At 34.9% G+C, this 17,201-nt stretch overlaps 1 protein-coding gene across 2 annotated transcripts in view; it reads right to left on the bottom strand.

Annotated features, from left to right (window-relative positions):
* Positions 1-5,961: 5,961 nt before the first annotated feature.
* The window catches only part of LOC106466890 (protein max-like), a 52,260-nt gene continuing 41,020 nt past the window's right edge, over positions 5,962-17,201 (bottom strand). For both annotated transcript variants that reach the window (XM_013927207.2, XM_013927201.2), the window contains 2 exons: positions 8,444-8,567; positions 5,962-6,813 (listed from right to left, as the gene is read on the bottom strand). In XM_013927207.2, the coding sequence (XP_013782661.1) occupies positions 6,617-6,813; positions 8,444-8,567 (321 nt within the window). In that variant the 3' untranslated portion in view covers positions 5,962-6,616. The remainder of the gene's footprint in view (positions 6,814-8,443; positions 8,568-17,201) is intronic.

Below are 17,201 nucleotides of genomic sequence, written 5' to 3'. Positions count from 1 at the left end.
GATTTGATGCACGAGAAAATAGTGCATATTGGACGTGAAGAAGGGAGCAAGTTGCACGTGGGGAAAAAAACGCGCCTGATTTAAATGTCACACCTGAACGCTCACATCCTTTTAATTATGTTTGAAATTATGAACATTGCTCAACATCATGGAAATTAAACCTTATTTTCAATAAGCAATCTTGAAAAATATTTGGGGGTGCTTAACTTTTTTCCAGGTGTATATATAAGACGCTCACAACGTGACAATAATGTAATGTGTGTGTAGACAGTGAGTAATTGATCTGCAGTCAGAGAGTATTATTGAGCACGTTCGTTGTTATAGCGTTTGTTTTAGCGCGATTGTTTAAATTAAGTGTATCGTAAAGTTATATTCGGAAAGAATAAACCAGTTTTATTAAGTAAGGACTTGTGTCGCTAAAGTTTCGTAGGAACGAAGTTACGGAAAGTTAATTAACAAACGGAGACGTAACAGTATCATAAAAGCTACTAAAATCCTATGTGATTGCCCATTTATATTCACTCTGAAACAACAACAGTACCGTTTTGAAAGCAACTACATATATCTTTTATCAATGTAACACTAAATTACAAATCTTACAGCAATAAGAGCCAGCTAAGGTACCAAAACTGTAATATCTAGTTATTAATACTAAATATTGTCACAAGTGTTGTATCAAGATTATACTAGCTTTTAGTTTTAAATCTTTGACGCTTGTAATGTTACCTAATGTTTTATATTAAATAATATTATATTTATTACCACAAGTTCGACTAGTGCATATTTTCAACAGTTTGATAACATATTACGTCATGAGCCTCCTCCAAAACTAATAGGATTGGGAGAAAGATATGCATAAACATTTTATTTGCCATTGGTGTTCAAAGTACGCGCCAATTCAACCTAAACTCACGTTAAATACAAACTTTCACTAATTTAGCACAACTCATATGCTTGACCCATTGGGTAAATAATAATTGTAACAATCATCCTTTTTAATTTTTAACATATTCCTTCATGCAAAGTTACTTCCTTTCTAAAATACTTACATGTCGTAGTTCAGAAAATAGGCAAATCGTACCAACTAACTTTCCACCATACCACAGAACATGGTCGTGGATGCTAAACGTACGAGTGGGTTAGATGTTATTAGCAGTTTAGTTTGCCTATTTTCCTCCCTATATTAATGAAACTGGAGAAATTAATATTTTCTCAGGCCGTGGTGAACAGCTGGTAAGCATACCAAGAGATGCTATAAACAGAACTACGACATAATTATAATTGTTAAAATTATTGTATTATTGATAAAAAAAATTCTAAGTCTTTATTTCAATAGCCAGAGATAAAAACTGCGTACTTTCCCGCTCCAAAACGTCATTTCCTGAAAGATGAAATAGTCCCACAACGTCCAGTCAGGCGACAGTTAAGTAGGTTCGAGAGTTGGAAATGGTCCGCGTACAAATAGTTACTAAAACAAATTTAACTTATTTATAACAATATTTTAAAGTGATTTACCTTATTTTCAATGTAAGATAAATAAACAGCTATCAATATTGCAGTTAATAGTTTGTAACAATCATCCCTTTTAGTGTTACTTTTCATCATATTCCTTCGTGTAAAGTTAATTTCTTTTTCTGTCAAATGTGACTCATAAATGGTTATAAATATACTAAAAAATACTTACAATATATCGTAATTCGGTAAATACAGCAATAACAGCCAGCTAAGTTACCAAAATAGTAATATCTAGTTATCAATAATAACATATTGTCACAGGTGTTGCTCCAGGACGATTCTAGCTTTTTAAGTCTTTAAAGCGTAGATTACGCTTGTAATGTTACCTAGTTTTTAAATAAAATATAATATTTATTACAACAAGTTCAATTAGTGCGTACTGTTACGACAGCGGGGGTCACGTGACTCTAGTAACACGTCATGAACTTCTAGAAGGATCCTGTCCCTTCTTTAAGTCTTGAGAGGCTACCAGATATGCGATAGTCTTGTATATAGGCCGCCATGAACTGACGGCAACAATGGTAATTGAACTGCGGACAGAGAGACGTATTGTTGAGTCGAGCACGTGAGACGTTCGTTGTGAATTATAGCGCGACTGTGGAAATTAAGTGTATTGCAAAGTTGTATTCAGAAAGAATAAACCAGTTTTATTTAAGAAAGGACTTGTATCGCTAAAGTTTCTTCAGAAAGAATTTTTACGGAAAATTAACTAACGAACCGAGGCGTAATAGTACCTTCAAGTTTTAACAGAATGCATATAAATTGAATATTAGGCTTTCAATTATATTCATTTAAGTTAGACACAAGTTATAACGCATGGATTTACTGAAAAATATAAAACTTGAATTATTGGATTAATACAAATAATTAAATTTTGACACCCCCACTTCCCTTAAAAACTCGATTTAAATATTAGGTTAAAATTAAACAATTATAGCGTTTGGACAATTTCTCATTCACTAAATTATGTCAGTTTGATTACTCCAACTTCCTCACAGGTTTGAAAATATTTTCTGATCAAATTACTTTTTTTTTGTCCCGATTATCCCACCTTGATTTTGGAATATGTATCAGTTATATAACCTAACTGTTAATATTACTCAATGTCTCTTTCACATTTCTCGCACAGTATTTGGAAGAATTCCAGACCCAGTAAGATAAAGTACTGTATGGATAATTAATAAAAAAAAAACAATTAAAAAAACATTGGCCAAACTTGTAATAGATGATTAAGTGTAATTACATTGTAACAATATATAAATTTTAAAGTACTGTTTGTTTTTTACACGTGTTATTAATTTTTTAAAAGTAGTTTTCTATCAACATTACGATGTACTTTTCAAAACCTTTTGCTAGTTTAAATTATTTTACAAATGACACCAACATATTTAAATACTTGTAAAAGAATTTTAAATAATTCTTAAAATGTAAAAGTAGAATGAAAACAATAATTTATTCTAAACAGAAACATGATTTAATCTATATTAACATTTCCTAACTGAAAAAAAAGTGTTATTCTGTGGTGGTTCTAAATTTATATATATTTTCCTTCTGTTTTTTTTTAGCCGCGGCATAGCGGCTTATAGTTTTTTTTTAATTCCAAGTACACATTTTTATCTCATAGCTCAATCATCTCATGACTGATTTGAGATCTAATTACAGTTTTGAACTCAGGAGATCAAACCCTTTCGACTGATGTATTTGAACACGCCCAAGGTCTCATAGATTAATTTACTTTAATCCTGTCTAAAAGAATTTCAATTTGAGTGTAAGCTGGTAGAGATCCTGATGAGCAATAAAATTGAATCTGGTACATGTGCACCCCACGCTCGGTATTGCTGGCGCACATAAATATAGGTAATAAAAAAGGTATCATAGATTAATTTACTCTAATCCTGCCTAAAAGAATTTCAAGTGCCATGGCTATTGCAGATTTCCTCTTGTTTTCTCTCTTAAGTGGCTGTGTTTTGAGACATAATAAAACCGCATTTAAATTTTAGGATAAAAATATACTGGTACATATCTATTTTTTTAAATACTGCTAACCTCAAGAAGTTAGCTGGTTAATTCCTCATAAATTACCAACAAAGCCAAACAGTTAAAAAAACGTAAATTTATATAACAGATTTGATAAGAAAATTACTATAAAATCACAAGTTTGTAATTCTTATAATTAAACAACCTTTACACTTAGTGTAAAAACAGTGTAATTTTTGTTCAGCATTTGTATTACGGTAAATAACTCCAAAATGTATAAACACAGAAATATTAGAAATCATATACTTACCATCAGGTGGTGTTACTAGTGAAGATATCAAAAAATCGAATTTCCATGCTTAGTTAATTAACAATGCTGTAGATGAATATCATTCAACGTTTGTTACAGCAACTAACTGTGGTTGTTTGTTTTACTTTTAACAATAACAATTTTTTGGCACTACATTTACAATAATGCTGTTTATTTTTACAATGAATATAACCAGCGCTTGAAGTGGAGGAAAAGAGAAAGCAGGATGGTTTGCGAATTTTTTAAATTTGAAAAATAAAAGATAGCCTAATTGGTTTGTGTATAATTTAAGGTTAGGCCAACGTGTATTTGCCTCATATAGCCACTCTGAATTTTTATAGTTTAACTAAATTTATAATAATCGTATAATCACACTTTTTTACTATAGTGTCAGGACAAAAATGTATTCCGCATGTAGGTTGTTTCCCAATCATATCTTAACTTAAAAAATTCAAGTGGAAGACCAACCAAATAATTGGAAACTTATTAGGTAAGATAATAATAATTCTTCACGAAGGTATACTCGAGAGCAGCTTGCGCGTTAGACAATTCGATATGGTAATATGAGCAGCACATTCGCCGAGTGACTTGCAGTGTGGCGAGAATATTTAAGCAGTATTCCTTATCTTGAACAGGTGATAGATGAAAACAAAATGACTGCATTAATTCCGAGCTTGTTAAGATAAATTGGGAAGTTCAAAGAACGATAAGGCTCCTGGACCAGATATAATTTCCCCAAGGGTTTTGAAGGAAGGTTTTTTTTTGTTGTAAGTCCTTGAATAATGGGCAAGTACCAGAGGATTGGAAGTTCTAATGTCAAATCTCCTTTCACGGGAGAAAATAAAAAATGTTCCAATAATTATAGGCCCATTAGTCTTCCATCAGTTGTGGAAATTTTTTTAGAAAGTCTGATAAAAGATGCTTTGCAAAGCCATTTAACATTTAAAGGGGAAATCTTGCCTTATAAATCTTTTGACGTTCTTTGAAAAGGCTACTGCTTATGTAGATGATGGTAATGGTGTAGATTTGGTGTACCTGTATTTTCAGAAAACATTTGATAAGATGCCACATAAAAGGCTCGTTAGAATAATTCTCTCTATAGGTGTGGGGAATAAGTTAACAAATTGGGTAGTTTGTTTGTTTTGAATTTCGCACAAAGCTACACGAGGGCTATCTGCACTAGCTATCCCTAATTTAGCAGTGTAAGACTAGAGGGAAGGCAACTAGTCATCCCCACCCACTGCCAACTCTTGGGCTACTTTTTTACCAATGAATAGTGGGATTGACCATCACATTATAATGCCCCCATGGCTGAAAGGGCGAGCATGTTTGGTGGGACGGGGGAATCGAACCCGCAGATTGTAAGTCGAGCTCCTTAACCACCTGGCCCAAAACTGGGTAGAAGAGTGGCTGGATGGAAAGAAAGCAAAGGTCTGTTATAAAGGGTGTTCAGTCAAAATGGATTAATGTTACAAGTGGGGTACCTCAGGGCTCAGTCTTAAGACCTTTGCTCTTTTTGATTTACATCAATGACATAGATGATGGAATGGTCAATAAATTACTTAAATTTGCTGATATTAAGGTCTTGGGTGTTGCTACCTGTGAAGAGGATGCTGCTGATTTACAAAAGGATTTAGTTCATCTAGCAAGTTGGGCAAATAAATGGCAAATGGGTTTTAATTATAATATATGCAAGATAATGCATGTGGGTTATCATAATTTGAATTACAAGTAAAATTTGGATGGGAGTTTTTTTGGTTTTTTTTTATTAGATACCACTAGATGGTAACTGATCAATTTGATGATTTCTCATCTATATTAATTCAACCTGATCTCACTGACTTGCTATTTCCTCTCTGCATATGTTCAACATGGATTATTACAAGCTTATGACGTTAACCTGTATTTATACAATTATTCTTCTATATTCAATATATTGGCTGTTTTAATTATTTCTGTTAACATAACGTAAACTCTTCTTTATGCTCAGATATGAACAAACCATATATATATATACACACATTTTGCATAGTTCAAATCCTCACCAGTTGGCACTCCAATTCTGTGATCCGATTCATGTTTGCAAAATTAATTGAATTTAACTTTTGTTACGCAATGTCTTTACAGTTTGAGGTAATGCAGACAAGTAAGCTTTAGTCTCTCTTATCACAGACAACAGATTTATTCTGAATAAAATATACAAAAGAAGAAAGTCACTAATCACATAACAATGTTTACAATTATATTATATAAACTTTGAACATGACAGTTTTATTCTATAGACAATAATAAGATTAAGTCATCATTTTGTGCTTTAGGGTTTTGGATGTGTCAGTCTCACTTGAAAAATCTATGGTTCCAGAAACAATCACTTTCTGAATGGTACCAGTGGTTATTTGGTTTCATCTCTCATTTATGAAGGGAGTAACATTCATCAAAACTTAATCTGAAAATACAACGTTTCTATATTTTCTAACACAATTTAAATATGACTTACTGAGAAGAATCTAGAAGTCATGTGAATTATACAAAATCTATGATTCATAATGATTTTTATCTAGTAATACAATAAATACAACTTTTATTGGTTGAAAGCTTGTTCCCTACATCACTTCTTTAAAGTCATGAGTTGGCCTCATGGACTGCCAAACCAGTAAATTAAATATTCACAGATTTCTTCCCTAGGAGATATATATATATATATTTATATAGTACATAACAAACAAAACAACGTAGGTAGATGAAGGCAGTTGGAGAGGCCGCTGGTACCATCAACACACCCCACGATACACCTTGTTTAAAGATGGCACATTTCTAGGCAGGAGTAGAGGAAGGACTAATCTTCATTTTTTTACGATGACTCTGTCCTGAGTCCTCTGTATCTGAGCTTTCTGAACCTGATCCTCCATCAAAAGCTGATATTGCATCTCCTTTGCTGTTGAAGTGATTTGTGTCTAGCATTGTAGAAGCAGTAAAGTTCCCTGTGGCCTTGGCTTTTTCCAAAGATCGGACTGGAAATATAAAAAAACAAAATTAACTAATTCTAAGTTTGCACAAAAATATCAGTAGCGTAAACATTAAACTTGTTGCAACATTCCATATTTAAGCTTGATTTATCAATTCTCTTTTTGTGAGTTTGTTTACAGTTGGTTTGTTTTAGAAGCATTCTTAGATTGAGTTTATTAACATCAAGATTCTCTAGAATATTTATCTTGTGGATGAAAATCCAACTCTTTAGTTTAAAATCAAAGTCACTAATCATGGAATAATTAAATCTACTAACCTAAGAGACTCCACTGAAGATCAGAGTTGATTGGGATTACCTGAAGACAAGGTGGTTTCAGGTACACAAAGTGTTCAGTGTAGAAATTTTACAAATAACAGAACACATTTAATAAAGTATCATACAAAAAACATTTGGGAAAATGTACTTCAGGGTACTTTAGAGACAAAAGTCTAAAATAAAAATATTCATAATACTAGACTTGATATCACTTGGTACTTCTTTTCTCTAACTATTTCCTACTGGCTGCAGTGTAAAGCATGTAAAACAAAAAAGTAATCCATAAAAGATCTATAAAATTACATTTAAATTGTATTCACGAAAACATTAGATAAAATAGTTGAAAGTTTAGACAGAAGGCTGTATCAGCCACATAGATAAGTTTGCTGACTGGTGAAAAATGCTGTTTTAAGTGCAACAAACATTTTCTTTCTTGTTGGTTATATGCATATACAACAAAATTTAAATTTTTGTACGTACTGTATGTGTATGTAAGTATATGTAAATACATAATTTTTTATTTAATTTATTACAGGGCACTGAACCAAAATATACCCACATTAGTAAGAAATTATGATATAATGCACCCGTATTGGTAACCTAAAGATTAAACATGGATGTATGCATGCAAATAACTAATTCTGAAAAACAACTGGTTGAATCAAGGTTGTACTGCACCAGCAGGTAAATAATGGTGCCTTATACATTTTTACAGTGTCTCAGTTTTGAAAAAGCTTTTTCATACAACCAAAAGTGACAAAATAACCATGATTTAGGACTGCTTCACGAAGGAAAGTAACCATGTACCTTGCACCTAAAGAATTTAAAATGTCTATACCTTGTCCTACAACTGAATATATTGCTATTACATTGTCGAAGATGTGATAACACACATACAACACAAATTTTTGATAAACAACAAAACCTTAAAATACAACAGGCTACACACAATTTTTAAAAAAATTATTTAAGAATGAATTCTACAACAAATATAAGTTTATGTCTGAAAGAAAACAATTCTTGCTCAATATAAGCAAATTTTTTTTTGAAGTATTTTATAAAAATTTCAAACCTACCAATAAATACAACTTTTGAAAAGGAACAAAAAATATTTTTGTTTGTTATACACTTTAGCATTTACACTTCTCTCTCCTAACCCCAAAAACCTTTGCAAAACCAAGGACATCAAAACCTAAAAATCTTAAATTGAAATTAAATAAAATAAAATAAATTTTAGCAAAAATATATTTTAGTAGAATATGTTTACTATTGTTAATTCATTTATATAAAACATATTAAAATCAGAAACTAAAACTATGTATATCAATATTCAATCCCTGCAAGTACTTTTGACTTACTCTGATCTTCTAACAATCGGTTTTGTCTTTTCAAGTCATCAATGTCTTGGTGATGGGATGAATTTTTTCTTCTCATAAACTGAATATAATCTGCAGCTTTCTTCAAGATTTGTGCTCTTGAAGCCTATGAAATAAATAAAAACAATAGGAAATCATCCAATTTATTTAATACAATAAATAAATAGGTGTGATGTACATGATGGACTATAAGATTCAAATTATATAAAACTTAAGTTTCAATCAGCTATCATACAACTAGAAAAGGTCATAAAACTTTGGAAATTTTAAAAAGATTCCAACAATTTTATACCAAAATTAAGTATTTACAGAACAAACAATTATAAGTGCTCGATAAAGATTTTTGAGAGTATATTATTGAACAATTTAAATTTCTTTAATGATTTCAAACATTTAAATTAATGTTTTTAGCAAAATATTTCAATATAAATTTACAGTGCTTTTATTTAAATTAAAACTTATCAATTACTCAATACTTTCTTTACTAGTGATCATTATTTAAAATATATTTTAATTCATTATTTTAGGTAAATAATAATGAAGACTACAAATTATCCAAATAACTTCTATGCCAACAAACCTTAAGTACAATAAAAAATTTACAATCCCTTCAACAGCATTGGCAAGACTCAACCAACTATATCCAAGTTGTGCATGTTCACAAAAATCTTGATCTGAAATTTTGCTGCTTCCAAATATAATTTGGTTTTTACATTCCTTAAATATCCTATCATTTTCTAAGAAGTACTTTAAGACACCGTCAAAGAAGAGAGAATTCTACGGTTTAAACAGTTAAAATGATCCATGACACTCAGATGATTTTGCTTAGTTTTATAAATATTTAATTGAAAGAAAATACCATTAAACAATTCATTCTTGATCTTTTTAATGGATTTATAAATTAATTATGAAATAAAGACAGTTTTCATTTTAATTCATTAGAGTCACCTACCTCCAGTTGGTAGGTCTTGGATGAAAACAATCTTAAAGTCTTTTTGTCAATTACACATCACAGCACAAAATATTGCTTGTAGATATATATTTTTAGTGAAAAAAAGCTATTTAAAGCACTTAGTCCTAATAATTCAAAGGGTTAAAGGGTTTATATTTTTATCTTTAATTGAAACAAACACTCTCTTAAATTTTGATATAAACAACTATTTATAAATTTCATATTTATGTGTAAAACTTTTTTTAAACCTTTGTACAATTAAATCAAATAAAGTGGACAAATTCTAAGTATTCTTTTAATCACAGGCAGATTGGCCCACCAGGCAATTACCTGGTGGGATGTTGCATGTGATATTGACCAGGTTGATTCTTTAATGCCAATCCACCCTTTTTGTTAACTAATGGAAAGTTAACATTTTCCTTACACAAATATATAAATATATCTCATAGACATTCACCTTTTGACACAGAAAGCTATCTTCCCCTTGTGTTTGCTTTAGGTATTTGCATGCCACTTAGCCTTTATGCAACTCCCACTTCAGCTTATAAGATTTCTTGATAATTGAGCTTCTGCATAATGATGTTATGCAGTAAAAGCCCTCCGCCAATAGGAGAGTGGAACAACCTCCCTGCACACTAGCTTACTCTATGCTTTTGCACTCATGATCTTCATTCTTTGATGAGGCAAGAAATATTAAGTTGTACCAAAAGGGAGGAGGAAAGGCAAGAAGTGTGAGAGGAGGCAAGTAACTATCGGAAATACATTTTCAGGTAAAGAAAATGTTAACTTCTGAGCTGAGACCACACACACCCCTTCATGCAGAAAGCTAGAAGCCCGCATTAAATTGGTGGAGGGCCCAGCGCAAAATGTTATTTACATTAGTTCCCTTTAGAAAGCACCCAAATAAAGCTCATGGAGGCACACCATAGGGAGGAAGAGGCAAACGAGCCCCATGTATTGCAGGTACGGGCAAAACAAGGACATGGTCAGCCGAGTAGATGCACACAAGAAGTTGGACAGTCAATACATGTAGCTTGGTTGGGACACATTCAGACCATCTAGTGCAATATCAACTACCATAACACATTATTGGACTGACACCAGCTGTGGGAGGAAGTGCACAGAATTCATGCCACAGTGTGTAATGTTTGTGCATGTTCACTTCAACTCTACCACTAAACTCTTGGACTGACACAAGCTGCAGGAGAAGGGCATGGATTTCATGCCATAAAGTATGTAATATTAAAAGTGCACCTCAACTCAACTGACAGTCAGCGGCTACAGGAGGAGAGCACAATTCCAGAGTACGTGCTCACCTCGACTGAAAAGGGTACATATCTTATAATGTGCTCTAGCATGTTGTAGGTATAATTATATGAGATATAACCTGTGCTACACTGACAGTGCCACCACCATCCACTTCCCACTGATTGGGACCCCTTATTCTAGCTCTAGCAGTTAGGTTCACATCAGCGAGTGTTTTCAATGGTCCAGCAGCTAGGAAATGGTAAGTGGTAAGGGTCTCCCATGCTCCACTCAAAGAAAAAAAGGGAGAGGAATTCATGGTGGAGAGACCTGGAGAAATGCCCAGATCCCTACTGATCCTGTTTCAGCCAGAAAGGTCTTATACTGGAGACAGTGCAACAGGTCACTGTTTAACCCTATTTTGAAAAGCGTGAGCCAGGGAAGCAGGCAAAGCACCCACTAATGCAGACTTTTTCCATGATAGTCCATGGAATAGGTACAGTCTAGAATGGACAATACTCAGATATCAGAATGTATCATGGGGAAACCTCAAGTGGTCTTGCAGAACACCCCATCTCAACAGCAGCCAAATATATGGTGCCAGGGCAGATGGTATGAGCACCTTCTATTATTCTAGCTCAATGCAGCATTTTTGGAGTTAAGTGTACCCTGGAAGGCACCACCAGCCACCTGGCAGGATCTTGTAAGCAAATGCCACAATAAGAGGGAGAATGTGCTCACCTGTATAAAGATGGTGGGTAGACTGGAGAATAGCAAACAGAGGCAGGTGGAAACTTTCAGGAGAGGAGACAGCCAGGTGGTGGAGATAGTGATGAGAAAGGTGTTACATGTGGTCCACATGCCAGCCCAGAAAATCTCATCCAGCGGCTATCATAAACAAGCATCAAGGGAATGAGTGAGGTGGCAAATCTAATAGGAAAAATGTGGAGCAGTCTGTGGGTATTGACCCCCAATGAGGGGTAGACCAAATGGAGAAGCTGACAAACCCAGCTTGTAAGGGTAGATAAGGTTAAGTCTCTGGAAGAAGAATCACGGGGAATAAATAGGCAAAGACAAGAGCCACAAAAATTAGAGGTATTGGCTAAGTAGCAATGAACAGCATGAACAGAACACAACAGTCTATCTGAGTCTGATAGATCATAAAGGCATGAAATAGAAAGAAGGAAGTGGGAGAAAAGGAGCAGTCACCTTCTCAAGCTGCTGAAATCTTAGGGTGAAAAAAAAACTAGTCAGAATGGAAAAGGTTACAGAAAGAACCTAAAGCAAAGAGATTTGAACAACTGCAACCATAGGCGAGGAGTAACAGGAAACAGGTCTTAAGATAAAGGTGGTATAAGGTGTAGGTTGTCAATGGCTCAAAAAGAAGCACATGTAAGAGTATGCAGGATGACACTGAGGTCTTAATCAGGCATGGGAACAGGGCAAGGAGGTGGGAGAACTGGGAAGGAAAACATCTCGCAGTATTGCAAAATGTGGTAGATAAGGCAGTCTAATAACTGGTAACGGTAGAGACAGCTAATCCTTTGCTGAACAGCCAGATAAAAAAGGGAAGACAGGTGTTGATGCAAAGGTCAGTAAGGAGAGTCAAAATATGTAACAGTGAGGTTTGTAGGTCATTAAAACAGTCATAAGCAGTCCTTGAGTTCCATTTGAGGTCATTAGTTTCAACATTTCAGGTATCGATTTACATTATTATTTTCTCTAGCTCTCATCTTCATATGTATTTTATTTTTCTCTATCAGTCAAAAGTTTCATACATAATGCAAATTAATAAAAAATGTTTTGTTTTTTTCTCTCTACAAATGAATTCTACCTTCTGGGAGACTAACGACTTGAGTTTGGACTTCTGGTTTACATGACATCACACGTCCTACTATATATTGCACTGTGCAGGCTAAAGGTCACCCTTTATTCTCCTGAAGAAGAATAGTCAACTATTTGAAAGCGCCCGAGTTTTGGGTCTTATTTTAAGTCTAAAAAATGAAAAGAGAGGTGGTCTACAGCAGGATGATCAGGAAGGTAGCAGCAGATGGACTAATGTCAAAACATACACCACTTACACAGCTAGATGTAGAAGGTAGAAGGGTGACAAGAATGAGAAAGGTAAAAAGATTACGTGCTTGGAATGTCCAACTCCACAGGCAAGGGATCCAACAAATCTCAAATGTGAAGATGAAGGGACAGGATCCTTTGATGGAACAGTAATGTGTGAGGTAGAAGCAAGATACAGGATATGGGTGGTAGGAGAAGGGGTGGGAGTGGACAGACAATGAAGAAGAGGGAACCAGGATTGAGCTGGCCAAAGAAGCAGCACCAAGGGGGCATGACAAGGACCCATGATAAAAGACAGAGAGGTGGGTTATCATACAGGAAAAGATGAGATCAGTCCTGACAGAAAGCATAGACAGACAGGGCTGAATTATGGGGAACCAAAGACCAGATAATGGGAATCTTGGAATTGAGAAGTGTAGCAAAGGCATCGATGAATGAAGCCCCCTAGTAGAGAACACACCCATTGTAAAACCTGAGAGTGAAGAGATCATTCTGTAAACAGGACAAGGTCTGGCCAAGAGAGTTGGTCTGCAATTAGGTTCCTAGCTCCCGGCACATGGCAGTCAATGAGCAAACCTGTTGAGAATTGGCCCAATAAAGAAGGTCGAGGGTTTGAAAACAAGGGATCCTAAATGGGGTATCCCCTTGATGGTTGATGCATGAAACAACTGTGGAGTTGTCAAAGTGAATCACAACTAGGAGGGATAGGAAATGGGAGCATGCTTGACAGACTGCCAGGAATTCAAGCAAGTTGATATGAAGAAAAAACTTGTGCTGGGTTCAAGTGCCTGACATAAGAAGGTGATTCAGAGATGTTTCCTATCCCAAGAGGTATATGTCGGGTTTGGGTGGAGGTAGAGAAACAATGATAGTAGTACTGGATCAATTCTGCCACCAAAAGAGATCCTCAAGTAGAGGAGGGAATAGGAGAATCATTGAGTTCAAAGGTTCCCGTGAGTGGTTCTGCTGGTCATGCAAGGACCATTATGGGAGGTATATATGATCACAACCCAAAGGGATAAGCAGTTCCCAAAAGTGACAGAACCTCTCACACAGTAGGAGTAGAAGAGGCATGCAACCTGGTGACAGAAAGTTCCAGAGCTTGCAGGCAGATAGGAGAAGTTTGGGCCCAGCTTAGGAGTTTAATAAAACTCCCAGATGAACAGGATGTTTAATAGAATTTAGAAAGGATTTGGAGGCTTTGACAAGCCATCACAAATGAGCAGCTTCTTGCAGAAGAAGAGAGGTATGAAAGGAAGACTCTTCTTGTGAGTGGGACAGGAGAAGCTAATCATTCATGTAATAACAGAATTGCAGAACCAGTCTGTGCAGATGGTGAGCAAAGGCCTTGAGCACAAGGTTGAAGACATAGGGGGTCAATGCAATGCCAAACAGAAGAGCCCAGAACTGGAAGATATAATCCCAATAAATGAATCAAAAGAAGCATCTTAAAGACTCTGTAATGAGGACATAAAGAAACACAACTGAGACATCAACCTTTGTCATCCATAATCCGGATGAAAAGAATCAATGGAGGGAAGTTTCCATACAAAAATGAGGGATGAACATGAATCGGTTGAGGGAGGAAAAATCAAAAATTGGATGTCAGTCCCCAGTTTTTTTGGGGACCACAAAGAGACGAGTAAAACCATTTAGATAGGGTCATACACTCTTCTATGGCTTGTTTGTGTAACAGAGCTGACACCTCCTCTTCCGGACATTGAAGATAGATGGGATCTCAAGAAGGAAGAAAGTGAACTGGGTGAGGGCTGAAAGGAGGGGGGGGGAAGAGAATTTGAGGGAGAGTCCATGAGTGAGGACAAGAGTAACCCATCTGTCTGTGTAGGGTTGTCCCCAAAGTTGTGCAAACAGCAACAGATGAGTTCCCGCGAGATCCAAATCTACTTGGACACTGACATCAGGCATAAGACAGTCAAGTAGAAGAGGAAGAGAGGAAAGAAATACAGGAAACAGAGGGACTTATACCAGGTACAGGAAGGGATAGGGGTTTAGTACAGTCAAGTAACCAAGTATGTAATTGAGGATTAATGATAGGCAGCTTTCACCCACAATTGACTTGAATCAGGAATCCCTCCAAAAACATAAGTGGGGAGAAATGGAGTGAGGAGGAGGAAGGAAGTTGAACACAGAAAAGGATGGTATTCTTACCCAATAATAAATGATCCAAATAAGTAGGGAAAAGGCAGAAGTAGTAGTTCAGGTCATGGTAGAAAAGAGAAGGGAACAAGAATTGCCTGCAAAGTCATCTGAGGCACAGTGGAGTGCCTCTGATATGAGGCATAGAAAGGAAAGGTAATAAAACACAGAAAAGAGGATCAGTCAAAGATAAGAGAATTGGGCACTGAAGAGTGAAACCAACCTGAAAAGGTCTGTCCTCCCAAGTGGGCAAGAGAGATTCTAAAGTCTGTGACTCCTGTTGGCCAGGATAAAAGAATCTGAAAGGCGAGGAGGCCAAGGTATATGGTCATGGGAACGTAGTTGGTTTAAAAATAAAGTAGTGTGAACATCAATATCAGGAGGAGGAGGAAAACATAAAATTTGTTGAGTTAGGATTGTGAAGGAGGGAACAGGAAGAGTCATGACACAGGAGCAAGAGCAGAACATATCTGAGCTATGAGGTCCCAATCATGTGAGGAAGTTTGAAAATTCTACTCAGATGAAAGAGAAGTTCCTAAAGTATAAACAGGAGAAATAAACATATGGTCTAACTCATCTTCTTTTTCCTTCTTCCCTTCAGAATTAGGGGAAGGAACACCAGAGGAATGGACAGGTGCTGAAACTACCAGTCACATAATGGAGCCCACTACCCTCTGCACAGTAGCCATCACATCAGCCACAGTCAACATGCCTCCAGTAGCCATGTTTAAAACTTAACTTGTGTGAAGATATTCCTCACTCACACAAGAAAGTAAACAAATTCACTTAAGCTACTGCCACTCTTGGTAAATTGTAAAAAACAAAACATCTGTCATGTTCAGTGCCAAGGAAAAAGAACAAAGATCATGAATGCAAAAGCATAAAGGGAGTAAGTGCACGGGGGAGGTTGTGTCACCCTCCTATTGGTGGAGGGCTTTTACTGCATAATAATGTCATTATGTAGTAGAACAATCCACTAGAAAGCCTATGATTTTATATGGGAGTTGCCTAAAGGCTGGTGTCTAGCAAATCTTTAAGGCAGATGCATGGGAAGATATCTTTGTGTGTGAAGAAGTGTGTATCATCTAGGAAACACAGTTCTAGGAAATGTAGATACTTCATATAACCACATGCTTTTATTGGAGGTGTAAAGAAATAGTTCTACCAGAATTTTTGAACTAATTCTTGTTTTGAAGATATGCCATAATCGTAATTAGAAATAGCTATAAGATCAACTTATTCTACATTCAGAATGTCTGTCAAGTTTACCAATCAATTGACATGGTTAAGAAGAGTCAAAACTTGAGTTTTTAATTAAGGAATCAAACTGTTTAAACAGTATTAATACAATAACAAATAAAACTTTATAAAACAACAAAAACTTTTAACACATTTCTAAAACCTATATTACTACAATACTTTGTACTACATAAATACAAGTTCAGATTCTTACAAGGTAAATTATAGATCACAGGTTGTGTAATTGATTAGTAAGCACAGTTGATCTACAGCATATTTCATGTGGTTCAATATTTCAGATGATTACAGAACTTCTGATATAAAAAATTTGAAATACAACTTTTTATATTTGGTGTTTAGAAAGTTAAGCTTAGAATACAGTTAAATAGGAATTGCTAGAAGACAACACAGTCCCTTTACTTGTTACACACTTAGTTCAATTGAAATATTTTTAGAAAGTGTCACAGCAATCTAATTCCCAATGAGTGACCTTAGCTCAATACTTGGTTCCAACATTCCAAGACTGAATGAAATATATTCACAAAAACATTTTTTTCACACATTGAATAAATGATTAATTAAAAAGTTTAATTAATATTAAAATTGCCTAATAAGAACATTCTGATTTATGTAATCTTGATATAAAAATGGTGCACCCAACCAAACCAGATATTGAATGAATGATGTTAGAAACTCAAATATTAAAAAACAATAACTTGTACTAACAAGATGACTAAGATTAATATGCACTTGAAACTAGCTTTCCACCGAGATATGAAATACAAAATTTTGCTTTTGTAATGAATGTTAAGAAGAGAGACTATACCACATTAAGACCACCAAAAATATCTTCCGAACTTTATTTGGATAATAATAATAAAAAACTTGAAATCTTAATTTTGGGATTATATTTTCTAAAATAAATATTTATAAACAGTATTGTACAAGTTTTCTGAAACTTTTCTTGGATTTATTTTTATTCCCATGTTTGTCCTTCATGGTTAGGCTTTACAATATATACTCTACGTAGTGTGTATGTGTGTGTGTGTGTGTGTGTGTGTGTGTGTGTGTGTG

This window comes from Limulus polyphemus, unplaced genomic scaffold, assembly GCF_000517525.1.
Source record: "Limulus polyphemus unplaced genomic scaffold, Limulus_polyphemus-2.1.2 Scaffold76, whole genome shotgun sequence".
Lineage (NCBI taxonomy): Eukaryota > Metazoa > Arthropoda > Merostomata > Xiphosura > Limulidae > Limulus > Limulus polyphemus.
This window is presented reverse-complemented; position numbering and strand designations above follow the sequence as displayed.